General features: G+C 42.1%; 1 protein-coding gene across 1 annotated transcript; it reads left to right on the top strand.

Annotated features, from left to right (window-relative positions):
* The first annotated feature begins 6157 nt into the window (after positions 1–6157).
* LOC125513285 (QWRF motif-containing protein 7) lies at positions 6158–8548 on the top strand. Its single transcript, XM_048678362.2, has 5 exons — positions 6158–7181; positions 7274–7510; positions 7610–7699; positions 7812–7919; positions 8148–8548. The coding sequence occupies exons 1-5, from the start codon at positions 6600–6602 to the stop codon at positions 8259–8261; spliced, it is 1131 nt and encodes a 376-aa protein (XP_048534319.1). The 5' UTR covers positions 6158–6599; the 3' UTR covers positions 8262–8548.
* The last annotated feature ends 7725 nt before the right edge of the window (positions 8549–16273 follow it).

Here is a 16273-nt window from a genome sequence, read left to right as displayed (position 1 = left end):
ACTGACAAGCCGAGATGGGTCAAGCCCAGTTTGCGCTTTCTCGCTGTATACCCGTTGGCTGAGTTGCCACAGCTTTTCCCTCTGCCTTTTCATTTTGATTATTTTTTATTTATAAAACATGGTGAATAATTCCTTTTTTGCGGGGGGATGAATAATTCTTTAATACATAGAACTTTTTAACACATACTAAATAATTTTGTGCATACATTGAACATTTTTCAATACAAATCATTTTTAATGTGCGTTGAACATGTTTCCATATATACAATTGTGTGTGAAAAAGTTGATCATGTATTTTATAAGTCCTAATCAAGAATTTGAAAACTAATTGTTAAACAAGTATTTGAAACATGTTAATCAAGCTGAAAAATATTAAATGTGTGTAAAAAGTTGTTGACCATTTATTAAAAAAATATCAAATGTGTATTTTAAAAATATGTATCAAACATTTCAAAATGTTAAAAATGTGTATCAGAAAAAAAGTTGACCATGTATTCAAAACATGTTAATCTTGTATTTGAAAAATATTGAAAAATGTGTAAAGAAAAAAAGTGCTGACATTGTATTCAGAAAATGTTAAGCAAGCATTTGAAGAATGTTAAAATGTATAAAGAAAATGTTTATCAAGTAGACAGAAAATGTATACAGAATATACAATATGTGTAAAAAAGAGTTGATCATGTATTTTGCAAATGCCAATTGAGCATTTTAAAGAATGTTGAACACATATTTGAAAAATAATAACCAACCATTTAAAAAATGATAACAGATTATGGAAAATGTTGACCATGCATTAAAAATGCTAATCCTGTATTTCAAAACAGTTAATCAAGCATTTGAAGATGTTAAAATGTGTATAGAAAAAATGTTGACCATGTATCCAAAAATGTTAATCCTATATTTTGAAAAAAAATTAACGTGCATTAGAAAAATGTACTTGACGGACACAAAATATGTTGAACAAAAACTAAAGGAAATAAAGGAAAACACATTAAAATGAAAATAAATGAAAGCAAAAGGAAAGAAAACCAAAAACAAGTGCAGAGAAAAGGAAAGAAAAAAAGTAGAACCCATTATGAAATAAAGAAAACCCATAAAAATGAAAAACATAGAACAAGCAAAGAAACAAAACAAAACCGAATGAGAAAGGAAGAAAAAAAGCAAAAAAAAATGACGAGCTACCTAAGATCATCTCCAACAGGCGCCCAAAAAGAGCTCCGCGCACTAAAAGTTTAGTTTTTTGGGCGCCGGGCAGCTCCAGCAGAAGCTGTAGCGCTAAAAGTTTTTGGGCATGCGCTGAAAAACGCTATCGCGCGCAACATATTTTGGGCGCCGAATTATGCGCGCTTCACAATATGCACTATCTGCTTTTTGGGCGCGCGTTTTTGGTCGCCTGCCAAAGCAAAGTTGGTACCGATGCATTAAAAGTGCTACAGTGGCGCGCTATAACGTTTATTGGGCGCGGAATTTTTGTGCGGCCGTTGGAGATGCTCTAAGTTAATGGACCGGCACAAAAATGCGGGCGCTTTTGGCGAAACAGATGCTATACTCGTTAGAAGCGAGATATAGAATTAACGTTCCATTATATTTTTCATTGATTTATTAAGTATCTTTCTTATTCCTATGTTTTTATTGGTTTTTCATTTTCTTTCATTTTTGTGTTTTCATATACATTTTTTCTTCCCTTTTTATCGGTTTTAACAGTTTTATTTTAGGGCATTGGTTTCTCCATGTTTCTTCTCTGATTTTATTTGGTTTATTTATACACATTGTATTTTTTTGGTGTAAGTTAGGAAACATTTTTAGTACAAATTTAGCATTTTTTAAATACATGATAACTTTTTCACATATAATTTTTGATGTCTAATTTCTTTCATAAATATTGTAATTTTTGTGTATAGATATGAAATATTTTTCTATACGCATTTAAATTTTCAAATACATTATTAGTATGCCCGCAAAAAATATTATTAGTATGCTCTCAAGCATATTTTGATGTGTAATTTTTTTCATGCACATGTGTATTTTTTGTATACACCATTGTACATGTTTAATATTTTTCAAACACATCGAACATTTTTTCAACATAGGATGAAACATTTCTTTAATAATACAAACATTTTTAAAACTAAGTTGCCATTTTTTACATTGTATAAACATTTTTCTTAAAACTACTTGAATATACATTTGAAATGCATGAACATTTTCTAAATGTAATGCATGTTTTTTATAATATGCACACAATTTACATAGAAATTGCAGTTTTTTATAACACGCAATTAGAATCTTTCAAAAATCTTAAAAATTAGAAAAATAAATTAAAATAAAGTTTTCTAAGATTTAATGAATTAGTGCCATTTGTTTGCACATAATTTACACATAAATTGTGCTTTTTTGTAGCATGCAAGAACAAGCATATACCCCCTAAAGAAGTAAAAGATGAAATAATTATTATTTTTTTGCTAAAAGGAACTTTTCTTCGAACGAATGAATTAGGTGCATTGGTATTATCCCTAAAGAAAAAAGAAAATAGTCAACCTTTTACAAAAAAGAGTATAAGAAGAAATGAATTAGTGGCATTCATATTATCCCTAAATAAAAAAATGGAAATTAAACTAAAATAAATATTTGCACACAACTAAACACTAAAATTGTAGTTTTTTGTAATTATAGAAAGAATAAACATATAATGAATGTTGTTTATACATTTACACTGATCCAACATCACAAAAATAACCACAAACGAAAAAAGAAAATATGGCTAAAAAAGTAAAAAGCAAAAATGCATAAAAACTGAAAGAAACATGCAATGGGTCAGGGCTCCAAGCCCAATAAGAAAATCAACTGACATAAAACATGGGCATGTCAAAAAAACTCAGCCCAGGTAGTCATAAAGGGAGAAAAAGGACAACTTGAATCTAGACAAAAGAAACGGCTAGAAATCGACTGACCCAAATTTTTTTTAAAGACAACTTACATATAGGTAAAATGAGAACATAAAGAGTAGAAAAGAAAGGAGCATGAGAAGTCGTCACCGAAACATACTCAACACCATCATCTTCATCACCGCCATCAAGATAAGCCGAAGCACTGAGCGACATTTCGCTAGGTTTACAGCCGATGCTATGACAGAATAAAACAAACTTCTCAGTCTCCACTGCTTCAACCATGACAATCACTTGAGACTTTTATACGTGTCATCCTCCACATGGAGATGCTGCCGCCAAGAAAATGTAAATGCACACACAAAATAGAGAAAACCCTGCACCCCAATATTGATAGGACCTGAATACCTAATGTTCAATTGCCCGGGAGGAGGGACGATAGAACGAATTCGGTCACTAGGGAGAGCAATCCAGCCGAACGTATCGCCCCCTCCTAATCGTTACTAGGGGAAGGGCCATGGTGAAGCCTCGGTGCCCCAAAGGCCCAGATTACTTTTTTTAAATGCCATGAAAAAAACATACATATTTTCTTATAAAAATTAGAGAACACATAAAATGTACAATTGACATGATTTAAAAATATGGAAAATTCCATCCTACTTTAGAAAATTGCCATGCTAATTTATAAATTTACAAATGCTATGAATTCCACCATGTGGATGTTTCACTGTAAAAAACATGTTAGGGAGAATATTTTATCTTTATTTTTGCCTAGGACCAAAAACAAAAATGCCATGCTATAACTTTTTTTGCTTTATTGGGTGCACCGTGCAAAAATTCATAGAAATGCCATGGAAATAAAAAGATGTCATCCTCTTAATAATATAACTGCCATCCTATTTACCAACAATAATAAAAAATGACATGCTCTTTCTAATAAAGTTGCCATCCTGTTAATAAAATAATACTCATCATCCTAATAATAAAAATGGCATGTTATTAGTAATCAGAATGACATACTCTTAATCGTAAAACTATCAGCCTCTTAATAATAAAAATTCCAGGTTATTAATTATTAAAAATCCATGTTTTTAGTAGTAAAAGTGTCATCCACTTGTTAATAAAAATGGCATATTATTAATTACTCTCTCTGTTCCTAAATATAGGGTGTATAGTTTTTGGCACGGAAATTAAAGAACACACGTGGAGGGAAAATTTCATAAATTTTTGGAGAGATTACACCTGACTAGTTAACTTGAGAAAATAGAGGAGCTTGCCTGGTATAAGGAAATGTAATCGAAACCCTAAAAAAATTATCCAAACGAGTGGTGCAACGTAATACACCTTATATTTTGGATTTTCCCTCAAAAATCTATATACCTTATATCAAGGAACGGAGTGCACATGCTCTTAGTAATAAAAATGGCATGTGCGAAAGTAGAATCCCATGTTTTAGAAGACAAAAAATATCACTATTTTAATAGAAAAAAGAATGATACCTATAATAAAAATGCACATGGAAAGTTTAGAAAAAAAATTGGCACTTAAAAATAGGGATTTGTGTTCCTTCAAAAACAGGAAAAAATCAGATTTTTTTAGTACAAATATTTTTAAAATTAACTCAAATACATCAAAGGTGATTTGAGTGCAAATGATCACAAATCCCTCTTCAGCCCAAGTGGTAAGAGAGCATGATGCATGAGTAGGAGGGCACAAGTTCTAAAATCACCAGTTAAGGGTTACCCTTGCAAAGATCACCCCCCCCCCCCCCCCCCCAATCTTCTCAAGCGCAGCGCTAACAAGTCTTGTCGCAACTTGGAAGTATTTTTTTTCATAGATTCTTTTATTCAAACTGTTGGATTTGTCCCTCTAAAATCTATGAGACTAGATTCCATGTTAATTGGCTCTGGAAAAAATTCACGAAAAAGCGGAAAATCAAAAACAAAAAACAAAATTTGGTAAAAAAATGAAAAAAGGTAACAAGTAAAAAAGAATAAAAAAACAAAGCATGGAAGCGCGGTTGTGGGTTTTAACCTTTTTTTCCTTTTGGTGCTTCTCGCCCAAGATTTTTTTTTCGTGGAAGCACATATCTTTTTCTCTGTAGCTTTCTCGTGGATGTGTAGATTTTCCCTTTCAAAGTGTGCTTCTCGTGGATGCACAATTGTTTCTCTCTTTTGTGCTTCTCGCGGAAGCAAATCTGTGCTTCTTGTGGATGTACATTTTTTTTGTTCTCTTTTGTGTTTGTCACAGAAGCAAATCTATGCATCCACAAGAAGCAAATTTGTCCTTCTCGTGGATGCACAATTTGTTTTTTTCTTTTGTGTTTCTCGTGGAAGCAATTTTGTGCTTCCACGAGAAGCAAATATGTGCTTCTCGTGAAATCACATATTTTTTTTTTCTTTTTGAGAAGCACACTTGCAGAAGCAAATCTCTGCTTCCATAAGAAGCAAATCTATACTTCTCGTGGAAACAAAGATTTTTCCCTTTCTGAGGAGCGCAATTGTGCTTCTCCAAAAAACCATTTTTTCTACGAAACCTTAGGAAAAATCAGGAAAAACCCGAAATACAAAAAACACACACACATCTAAAACCCGAAAACGCGTACAGGAAAAAAAACTAGAGGGAGCGTCCAGCACATGACACGTGTCGGTGGTTGGACGCACCATTTGACATGCTCTCAGAGCACAAAAGTGACCCTTACGAGGCTCCCGCAAGGGGTAACCGTTCGTTAGTTGGTCTCTGCGAGTTGGAGTGGCCACATGTGCAGATTATTTGAAAAAATAAAAAGAGGGGTCGTTCGCCAGGGGAGCTAGAATAGTGAACGAGTCGAGAGAACTGACCTGACACCCGATCACGTGTCACCAGAATCAGACGGCTGGAAGGGCGTTCGCCAAATAACATTTCCAATGTTGATATATGGTTCCCAACATCTTGCTTGAATAAGTTTCATTTTGTTCGAATGGTTCGCAACGTCTTTCTCTACGGCCGAATCAGAGGCCACGTTCCTATCAAGAGATAGACACACCATTTCTCTCACCTAAAATATGCCAGTTCCATCTGTCCTAACGTTGACGCCCCTCTTGCTCCCCGCCTGCCTTCTCCTGTACTATTCGGTACGAGAAGAAATTGCAGCGTGCGCACGGCCAAATTGAAAAGGATTCTAGGTCACCATGGCGTACCGGCACTCCACAGATGGCGTACACCAGCCTAGCCTCTCCCTTTCTCCCACCAAACGTCCAAACCCCACCACTTCCGCAACACATGCATCTGGAAAAACATGCCGAAAGAACTTTCCATGGTGATGGTGTGCACACAATCAAAAGTCACAGGTGAAATGATCTGATGGTGTGATGAGTACGAGTAACTATTAGACGTGCGACCAGGAAAGATGTGAGGAGATGGTCGACAGGCCGAGAATATATGGCATCTGGTTGCTCCATCGTGTCTCACGAGAGGGACGCGCCCTCGCGTGCATGGAATGGAAGAACCACTTCTTCTCCACCTAGTCTTTATCTAGTGGCGTTTTGGAGCTGGCTAGTGTCCTTGTGATGCATCTTGCGTTCTTCTTCTCCCCTAGTCTTTAGGATGCTGCCAACACCGCGCTTGCTCTGATACATCGGAGCAGCTTAATTTTATTTATTTATTTATAATTTATTAACTTATTTGTGCATTCGTAATTTTATATATTCATTAATTTATCGGCCTCCGTGGTCTATGGAGTCCGCCGGCGGTAGCATCCCTAGGCCGCAGACGGCGTCCGCGCGCCGGCTGGGGCGCAGCTCCAGCTCTGCTTCCCGCGCTGGCGCTGGCGCGTTCGCCTACGACGGGATGCGCGCCGCGCCGCTCTTCTCCTCGGCCAACTTCGCGCGCTCCCTCCGCAAGGCGGCCTCCTTCGGCCACAAGAAGAAGCCAAGCGCCGGCGACGCCGATGCGGCCGCGCAACCGCCCCGCCGGGCACTGAGCAGCAAGGATCAGAACACCGTCCACGGCGCGGACGCCGGGGCGGTGACGTTGTCCCCCCGCCGGTCGCCGCCACAGCCCGGCGTCGGTGCGAGGCAAGGCCCCTGGGAGCCCGCGAGGCGGAGGCGCAGCACCGGGGGGGCGTCGCCGGACGAAACCCCGGCGGATAAAGTATCGGCTGGCGCGCTGAGGGACATGATGATGCGGAAGAGGGAGGGGTCCGAGAAGGAGGAGACGGTGCACCGGGCGCGCGTGCTCGCCACGCGGCTGCTGCAGTGGCGGTTCGCCAACGCTCGGATGGAGAAGGCCGCCGCCCGCGCGACCTCCGCAGCCGAGGTGAGCCATGCACGCATCGTGTCCTTCAGCGGCCGAGTATATTGATGAGGTGATGGGTGGTCATGGCTTGGCACGCGTGTGCATGCATGCAGAACAAGCTGTTCTACACGTGGCTGCGCGTGGCGGAGCTGCGCAACATCCATGCGGCGAAGCGGATCGTGGCGCAGCGGCGGCGGCAGAAGCTGAAGCTGGAACGGCTGCTGCGGCCGCAGCTGCCCCTCCTCGCACCATGGGAGTCGTTGGAGGAGCCCCACTCCGACGCCGTCTCCGACCTCGCCGGCGCCCTCTCCGCCGCCTGCACACCCCTCCCCGTAACCGCCGGCGCCCAAGTATGCAGTCGCACTCCCCCATACACAGAGCGCGCCCACACGCTTGTTTACTTCTCCCCTCCCTCCATCTAACAGCTAGGGCACCACACTTGCATGCAGGTCGACATGGAGTCGCTCCGCGAGATCGTGTTCGCCTGCGTGGGCACGGCGACCGAGATCGAGGCCAACGCCGACAGGTTCTACGCCACGGTACGCACGCCACAATAACAGCAGATTAAGTTTCCCCGGTTCCTGCACGTTTTCTCTACGTACGTTGTCCTTGATTCCGGTGTGACTGCATGCCGCCGGTGCCTTTCTGCAGGCCGGAGCGACGAGCGGCGCGCTGGGCGAGCTTGCAAGGACGATACGGCAGGAGGTGGAAGGGCTGGAGGAAGCCATGCGGCTGTCCAGGGTCGTCACTCGCTTGCAGGTGGGTGCTGGTGGCACGTCGTTTTTTCTGCTCCCGGTGATGTTTCACCGGAACAGACCTACTCTGAATCTTGTACCGTACTGAACTTCTTTCACTTTTTGGACCGATTCGATCGATCTTTCTCACGCAATACTCCTTTGCTTTTCTAAGTGCCATTCGTCGACTAGTTGCACTATATCTACACTTTTTGCTTAACTATTAAATTCTTGTGTGAGTCCGGTGCTGCAGATGCAGGAGGCGAGCCTTCGGACGAACTTAGTTCAGGCGAAGCAGAAGCGTGATCACGACATGGGAGTCGCCTTCGTCGCCCCGGCGACTGCAGCTTCCGGGTGGTGCTACTGAGTTTTGATCAGTCTCACACGCTAGCTATGGCTAATTTAAGATAAGATGCCGGGCTCGTGTCATCGTGACAGACCGACGGGAGATGTCACCTCTCTAGACCTCATTCATGTATGTTTGTCCATTTTAATAAATTACGTTTGCAGTAATTTGAGGTACTCGGGGCCCGGGGTAAACGTGTGTTGACGACCGTGTGCTGTAAATAGTGGGTTTTCTGGGTAGGTAGGCATACATTTACATCCGGATACTGTAATTTGAACCATTCAATTATTTGAACCATTCGGAGACCATCCAGAAGACTCTGCCATGGCCTGGGGCATGGAAAACATCAAATGCTATCCCTCAAACGTGCGCGAACGAGTTCGGGCGTTCAAATTCGGCAAAGCGGTAGCAAACTTGGGGGGCTTTCCCGACATCTGCCTAGCCAATCAAAAACCATCACGTGGGACATCCGGACACCCGCCGTCCCTCCTCAACCGCGATATGAACATGTGTAGATGGATGAAACTGGATAAATATGGGATAGCATTGGATGATTCCATCCCCTATCCTGCGCACATGTCCGCGGACATTTTGCGGTGCTCTTTTCAGGGTTTATGTTGGAGATGCCCTTAGATCGTTGATGGCAATGGCCTGCCGCGTGAAATCCACCGGCTTCCTATTCAATGCAAGCATAACTACCTTTGCATATGTTCGAACTTCAATTTAGATAGCTTCAAGCACCACAGCTAAATTAAATCACCTCAATAACACATAACTCCTCAACAAATGCACTTCCAATATTCAGTGAAAGCATAACTAGCTTTGCATCCGTTCGAACTTCAATTTGGATAAGAACAACAACCAAATTAAATCATCACGGTAGCACGTAACTCCTCAGCAAAGGCACTTCCAATATCATTCACACGTGCAGGGGCAGACACATGTTGGGAAACGTAGTAATTTCAAAAAAATTCCTACGCACACGCAAGATCATGGTGATGCATAGCAACGAGAGGGGAGAGTGTAATCTACGTACCCTTGTAGATCGACAACGGAAGCGTTAGCACAACGTGGTTGATGTAGTCGTACGTCTTCACGGCCCGACCGATCAAGCACCGAAACTACGGCACCTCCGAGTTCTAGCACACGTTCAGCTCGATGACGATCCCCGGACTCCGATCCAGCAAAGTGTCAAGGAAGAGTTCCGTCAACACGACGGCGTGGTGACGATCTTGATGTACTACCGTCGCAGGGCTTCGCCTAAGCACCGCTATAATATTATCGAGGACTATGGTGGAAGGGGGCACCGCACACGGCTAAGAATATGATCACGTGAATTAACTTATGTGTCTAGGGGTGCCCCCTGCCTCCGTATATAAAGGATCAAAGGGGGGGTGCGGCCGGCCAGGAGAGGGCGCGCCAGGAGGAGTCCTACTCCCTCCGGGAGTAGGATTCCCCCCTTTCCTAGTTGGAATAGGATTCGGGAGGGGGGAAAGAGGAGAGAGAGAAGGAAGGGGGGGCGCCGCCCCCCTTTCCTTGTCCTATTCGGACTAGGGGGGAGGGGGGCGCGGCCCAGCCCTGGCCACCTCTCCTCTCTTCCACTAAGGCCCACTAAGGCCCATATACCTCCCGGGGGTTCCGGTAACCTCCCGGTACTCCGGTAAAATCCCGATTTCACCCGGAACACTTCCGATATCCAAATATAGGCTTCCAATATATCAATCTTTATGTCTCGACCATTTCGAGACTCCTTGTCATGTCCCCGATCCCATCCGGGACTCCGAACTCCTTCGGTACATCAAAACTCATAAACTCATAATATAACTGTCATCGAAACCTTAAGCGTGCGGAACCTACGGGTTCGAGAACAATGTAGACATGACCGAGACATGTCTCCGGTCAATAACCAATAGCGGAACCTGGATGCTCATATTGGCTCCTACATATTCTACGAAGATCTTTTATCGGTCAGACCGCATAACAACATACGTTGTTCCCTTTGTCATCGGTATGTTACTTGCCCGAGATTCGATCGTCGGTATGTCAATACCTAGTTCAATCTCGTTACCGGCAAGTCTCTTTACTCGTTCCGTAATACATCATCTCACAACTAACTCATTAGTTGCAATGCTTGCAAGGCTTATGTGATGTGTATTACCGAGAGGGCCCAGAGATACCTCTCCGACAATCGGAGTGACAAATTCTAATCTCGAAATACGCCAACCCAACATGTACCTTTGGAGACACCTGTAGAGCACCTTTATAATCACCCAGTTACGTTGTGATGTTTGGTAGCACACAAAGTGTTCCTCCGATAAACGGGAGTTGCATAATCTCATGGTCATAGGAACATGTATAAGTCATGAAGAAAGCAATAGCAACATACTAAACGATCGGGTGCTAAGCTAATGGAATGGGTCATGTCAATCAGATCATTCACCTAATGATGTGATCCCGTTAATCAAATAACAACTCTTTGTCCATGGTTAGGAAACATAACCATCTTTGATTAACGAGCTAGTCTAGTAGAGGCATATTAGTGACACTCTGTTTGTCTATGTATTCACACATGTATTATGTTTCCGGTTAATATAATTCTAGCATGAATAATAAACATTTATCATGATATAAGGAAATAAATAATAACTTTATTATTGCCTCTAGGGCATATTTCCTTCAGTCTCCCACTTGCACTAGAGTCAATAATCTAGATTATACAGTAATGATTCTAACACCCATGGAGCCTTGGTGCTGATCATGTTTTGCTCGTGGAAGAGGCTTAGTCAACGGGTCTGCTACATTCAGATCCGTATGTATCTTGCAAATCTCTATGTCTCCCACCTGGACTAGATCCCGGATGGAATTGAAGTGTCTCTTGATGTGCTTGGTTCTCTTGTGAAATCTGGATTCCTTTGCCAAGGCAATTGCACCAGTATTGTCACAAAAGATTTTCATTGGACCCGATGCACTAGGTATGACACCTAGATCGGATATGAACTCCTTCATTTGCTGCTTCCGAAGCAGCTATGTATTCTGCTTCACACGTAGATCCCGCCACGACGCTTTGTTTAGAACTGCACCAACTGACAGCTCCATCGTTTAATATAAATACGTATCCAGTTTGCAATTTAGAATCGTCCGGATCAGTGTCAAAGCTCGCATCGACGTAACCATTTATGATTAGCTCTTTGTCACCTCCATAAACGAGAAACATATCCTTAGTCCTTTTTAGGTATTTCAGGATGTTCTTGACCGCTGTCCAGTGATCCACTCCTGGATTACTTTGGTACCTCCCTGCTAGACTTATAGCAAGGCACACATCAGGTCTGGTACATAGCATTGCATACATGATAGAGCCTATGGCTGAAGCATAGGGAACATCTTTCATTTTCTCTCTATCTTCTGCAGTGGTCGGGCATTGAGTCTGACTCAACTTTACACCTTTTAACACAGGCAAGAACCCTTTCTTTGCTTGATCCATTTTGAACTTCTTCAAAACTTTGTCAAGGTATGTGCTTTGTGAAAGTCCAATTAAGCGTCTTGATCTATCTCTATAGATCTTAATGCCTAATATGTAAGCAGCTTCACCGAGGTCTTTCATTGAAAAACTCTTATTCAAGTATCCCTTTATGCTATCGAGAAATTCTATATCATTTCCAATTAGTAATATGTCATCCATATATAATATCAGAAATGCTACAGAGCTCCCACTCACTTTCTTGTAAATACAGGCTTCTCCAAAAGTCTGCATAAAACCAAATGCTTTGATCACACTATCAAAGCGTTTATTCCAACTCCGAGAGGCTTGCACCAATCCATAAATTGATCGCTGGAGCTTGCACACTTTGTTTGCTCCCTTTGGATCGACAAAACATTCTGGTTGCATCATATACAACTCTTTTTCCAGAAATCCATTCAGGAATGCAGTTTTGACATCCATCTGCCAAATTTCATAATCATAAAATGCGGCAATTGCTAACATGATTCGGACAGACTTAAGCATCGCTACGGGTGAGAAGGTCTCATCGTAGTCAATCCCTTGAACTTGCCGAAAACCTTTTGCGACAAGTCGAGCTTTGTAGACAGTAATATTACCGCCAGCGTCCGTCTTCTTCTTGAAGATCCATTTATTCTCAATTGCTTGCCGATCATTGGGCAAGTCAACCAAAGTCCATACTTTGTTCTCATACATGGATCCCATCTCAGATTTCATGGCTTCAAGCCATTTTGCGGAATCTGGGCTCACCATCGCTTCTTCATAGTTCGTAGGTTCATCATGATCTAGTAGCATGACTTCCAGAATGGGATTACCGTACCACTCTGGCGCGGATCTCACTCTGATTGATCTACGAGGTTCAGTAGTATCTTGTTCTGAAGTTTCATGATCATTATCATTAGCTTCCTCACTAATTGGTGTAGGTGTCACAGAAACAGATTTCTGTGATGTACTACTTTCCAATAAGGGAGTAGATACAGTTACCTCATCAAGTTCTACTTTCCTCCCACTCACTTCTTTCGAGAGAAACTCCTTCTCCAGAAAGTTTCCAAATTTAGCAACAAAAGTCTTGCCTTCGGATCTGTGATAGAAGGTGTATCCAATAGTTTCCTTTGGATATCCTATGAAGACACATTTTTCCGATTTGGGTTCGAGCTTATCAGGTTGAAGTTTTTTCACATAAGCATCGCAGCCCCAAACTTTCAGAAACGACAACTTTGGTTTCTTGCCAAACCACAGTTCATAAGGCGTCGTCTCAACGGATTTTGATGGTGCCCTATTTAACGTGAATGCGGCCGTCTCTAGAGCGTATCCCCAAAATGATAGCGGTAAATCAGTAAGAGACATCATAGATCGTACCATATCTAGTAAAGTACGATTACGCCGTTCGGACACACCACTACGCTGTGGTATTCCGGGTGGCGTGAGTTGCGAAACTATTCCACATTGTTTCAAATATACACCAAACTCGTAACTCAAATATTCTCCTCCACGATCAGATCGTAGGAATTTTATTTTCTTGTTACGATGATTTTCAACTTCACTCTGAAATTCTTTGAACTTTTCAAACGTTTCAGACTTGTGTTTCATTAAGTAGATATACCCATATCTTCTTAAGTCATCTGTGAAGGTGAGAAAATAACGATATCCGCCATGAGCCTCAACATTCATTGGACCACATACATCTGTATGTATGATTTCTAACAAATCTGTTGCTCTCTCCATAGTACCGGAGAACGGTGTTTTTTGTCATCTTACCCATAAGGCACGGTTCGCAAGTACCAAGTGATTCATAATCAAGTGGTTTCAAAAGCCCATCAGTATGGAGTTTCTTCATGCACTTTATACCGATATGACCTAAACGGCAGTGCCACAAATAAGTTGCACTATCATTATCAACTCTGCATATTTTGGTTTCAACACTATGAATATGTGTGTCACTACTATCGAGATTTAATAAGAATAGACCACTCTTTAAGGGTGCATGACCATAAAAGATATTACTCATGTAAATAGAACAACCATTATTCTCTGATTTAAATGAATAACCGTCTCGCATCAAACAAGATCCAGATATAATGTTCATGCTTAACGCTGGCACCAAATAACAATTATTTAGGTCTAATATTAATCCCGAAGGTAGATGTAGAGGTAGCGTGCTGACTGCGATCACATCGACTTTGGAACCATTCCCCATGCGCATCGTCACCTCGTCCTTAGCCAATCTTCGCTTAATCCGTAGTCCCTATTTCGAGTTGCAAATATTAGCAACAGAACCGGAATCAAATACCCAGGTGCTACTGCGAGCATTAGTAAGGTACACATCAATAACATGTATATCACATATACCTTTGTTCACCTTGCCATCCTTCTTATCCGCCAAATACTTGAGGCAGTTCCGCTTCCAGTGACCAGTCTGCTTGCAGTAGAAACACTCAGTTTCAGGCTTAGGTCCAGGTTTGGGTTTCTTCTCTTGAGCAGCAACTTGCTTGCTGTTCTTTTTGAAGTTCCCCTTCATCTTCCCTTTGCCCTTTTTCTTGAAACTAGTGGTCTTGTTGACCATCAACACTTGATGCTCCTTCTTGATTTCTACCTCCGCAACTTTCAGCATTGCGAAGAGCTCGGGAATAGTTTTATTCATCCCTTGCATATTATAGTTCATCACGAAGCTCTTGTAGCTTGGTGGCAGTGATTGGAGAATTCTGTCAATGACGCAATCATCTGGAAGATTAACTCCCAATTGAATCAAGTGATTATTATACCCAGACATTTTGAGTATATGCTCACTGACAGAACTGTTCTCCTCCATCTTGCAGCTATAGAACTTATTGGAGACTTCATATCTCTCAATCCGGACATTTGCTTGAAATATTAACTTCAACTCCTGGAACATCTCATATGCTCCATGAAGTTCAAAACATCGTTGAAGTCCCGATTCTAAGCCGTAAAGCATGGCACACTGAACTATCGAGTAGTCATCAGCTTTGCTCTGCCAGACGTTCATAACATCTGGTGTTGCTCCAGCAGCAGGCCTGGCACCCAGCGGTGCTTCCAGGACGTAATTCTTCTGTGCAGCAATGAGGATAATCCTCAAGTTACGGACCCAGTCCGTGTAATTGCTACCATCATCTTTCAACTTTGCTTTCTCAAGGAACGCATTAAAATTCAACGGAACAATAGCACGGGCCATCTATCTACAATCAAACATGAATAAGCAAGATACTATCAGGTACTAAGTTCATGATAAATTTAGGTTCAATTAATCATATTACTTAAAGAACTCCCACTTAGATAGACATCCCTCTAATCCTCTAAGTGATTACGTGATCCAAATCAACTAAACCATGTCCGATCATCACGTGAGATGGAGTAGCTTCATTGGTGAACATCACTATGTTGATCATATCTACTATATGATTCACGCTCGACCTTTCGATCTCCGTGTTCCGAGGCCATATATGTATATGCTTGGCTCGTCAAGTATAACCTGAGTATTCCGCGTGTGCAACTGTTTTGCACCCGTTGTATTTGAACGTAGAGCCTATGACACCCGATCATCACGTGGTGTCTCAGCACGAAGAACTTTCGCAACGGTGCATACTCAGGGAGAACACTTCTTGATAATTAGTGAGAGATCAACTTATAATGCTACCGTCAATCAAAGCAAGATAAGATGCATAAAAGATAAACATCACGTGCAATCAATATAAGTGATATGATATGGCCATCATCATCTTGTGCTTGTGATCTCCATCTTCGAAGCACCGTCATGATCACCATCGTCACCGGCGCGACACCTTGATCTCCATCATAGCATCGTTGTCGTCTTGCCAATCTTATGCTTTCACGACTATCGCTACCGCTTAGTGATAAAGCATTACAGCGCGATTGCATTGCATACAATAAAGCGACAACCATATGGCTCCTGCCAGTTGCCGATAACTCGGTTACAAAACATGATCATCTCATACAATAAAATTTAGCATCATGTCTTGACCATATCACATCACAACATGCCCTGCAAAAACAAGTTAGACGTCCTCTACTTTGTTGTTGCAAGTTTTACGTGGCTGCTACGGGCTTAAGCAAGAACCAATCTTACCTACGCATCAAAACCACAATGATAGTTTGTCAAGTTGGTGCTGTTTTAACCTTCGCAAGGACCGGGCGTAGCCACACTCGGTTCAACTAAAGTTGGAGAAACTGTCATCCGCTAGCCACCTTTGTGCAAAGCACGTCGGGAGAACCGGTCTCGCGTAAGCGTACGCGTAATGTCGGTCCGGGCCGCTTCGTCCAACAATACTGCCGAACCAAAGTATGACATGCTGGTAAGCAGTATGACTTATATCGCCCACAACTCACTTGTGTTCTACTCGTGCAAATAACATCAACACATAAAACCTAGGCTCTGATGCCATTGTTGGGAAACGTAGTAATTTCAAAAAAATTCCTACGCACACGCACGATCATGGTGATGCATAGCAACGAGAGGGGAGAGTGTAATCTACGTACCCTTGTAGGTCGACAACGGAAGCGT

This window comes from Triticum urartu, chromosome 1A (assembly GCF_056163025.1).
Source record: "Triticum urartu cultivar PI428250 chromosome 1A, HENAU_Tu73, whole genome shotgun sequence".
NCBI lineage: Eukaryota > Viridiplantae > Streptophyta > Magnoliopsida > Poales > Poaceae > Triticum > Triticum urartu.
The sequence above is the reverse complement of the archived record's forward strand: the minus strand, read 5'-3'. Positions and strand labels throughout refer to the sequence as shown.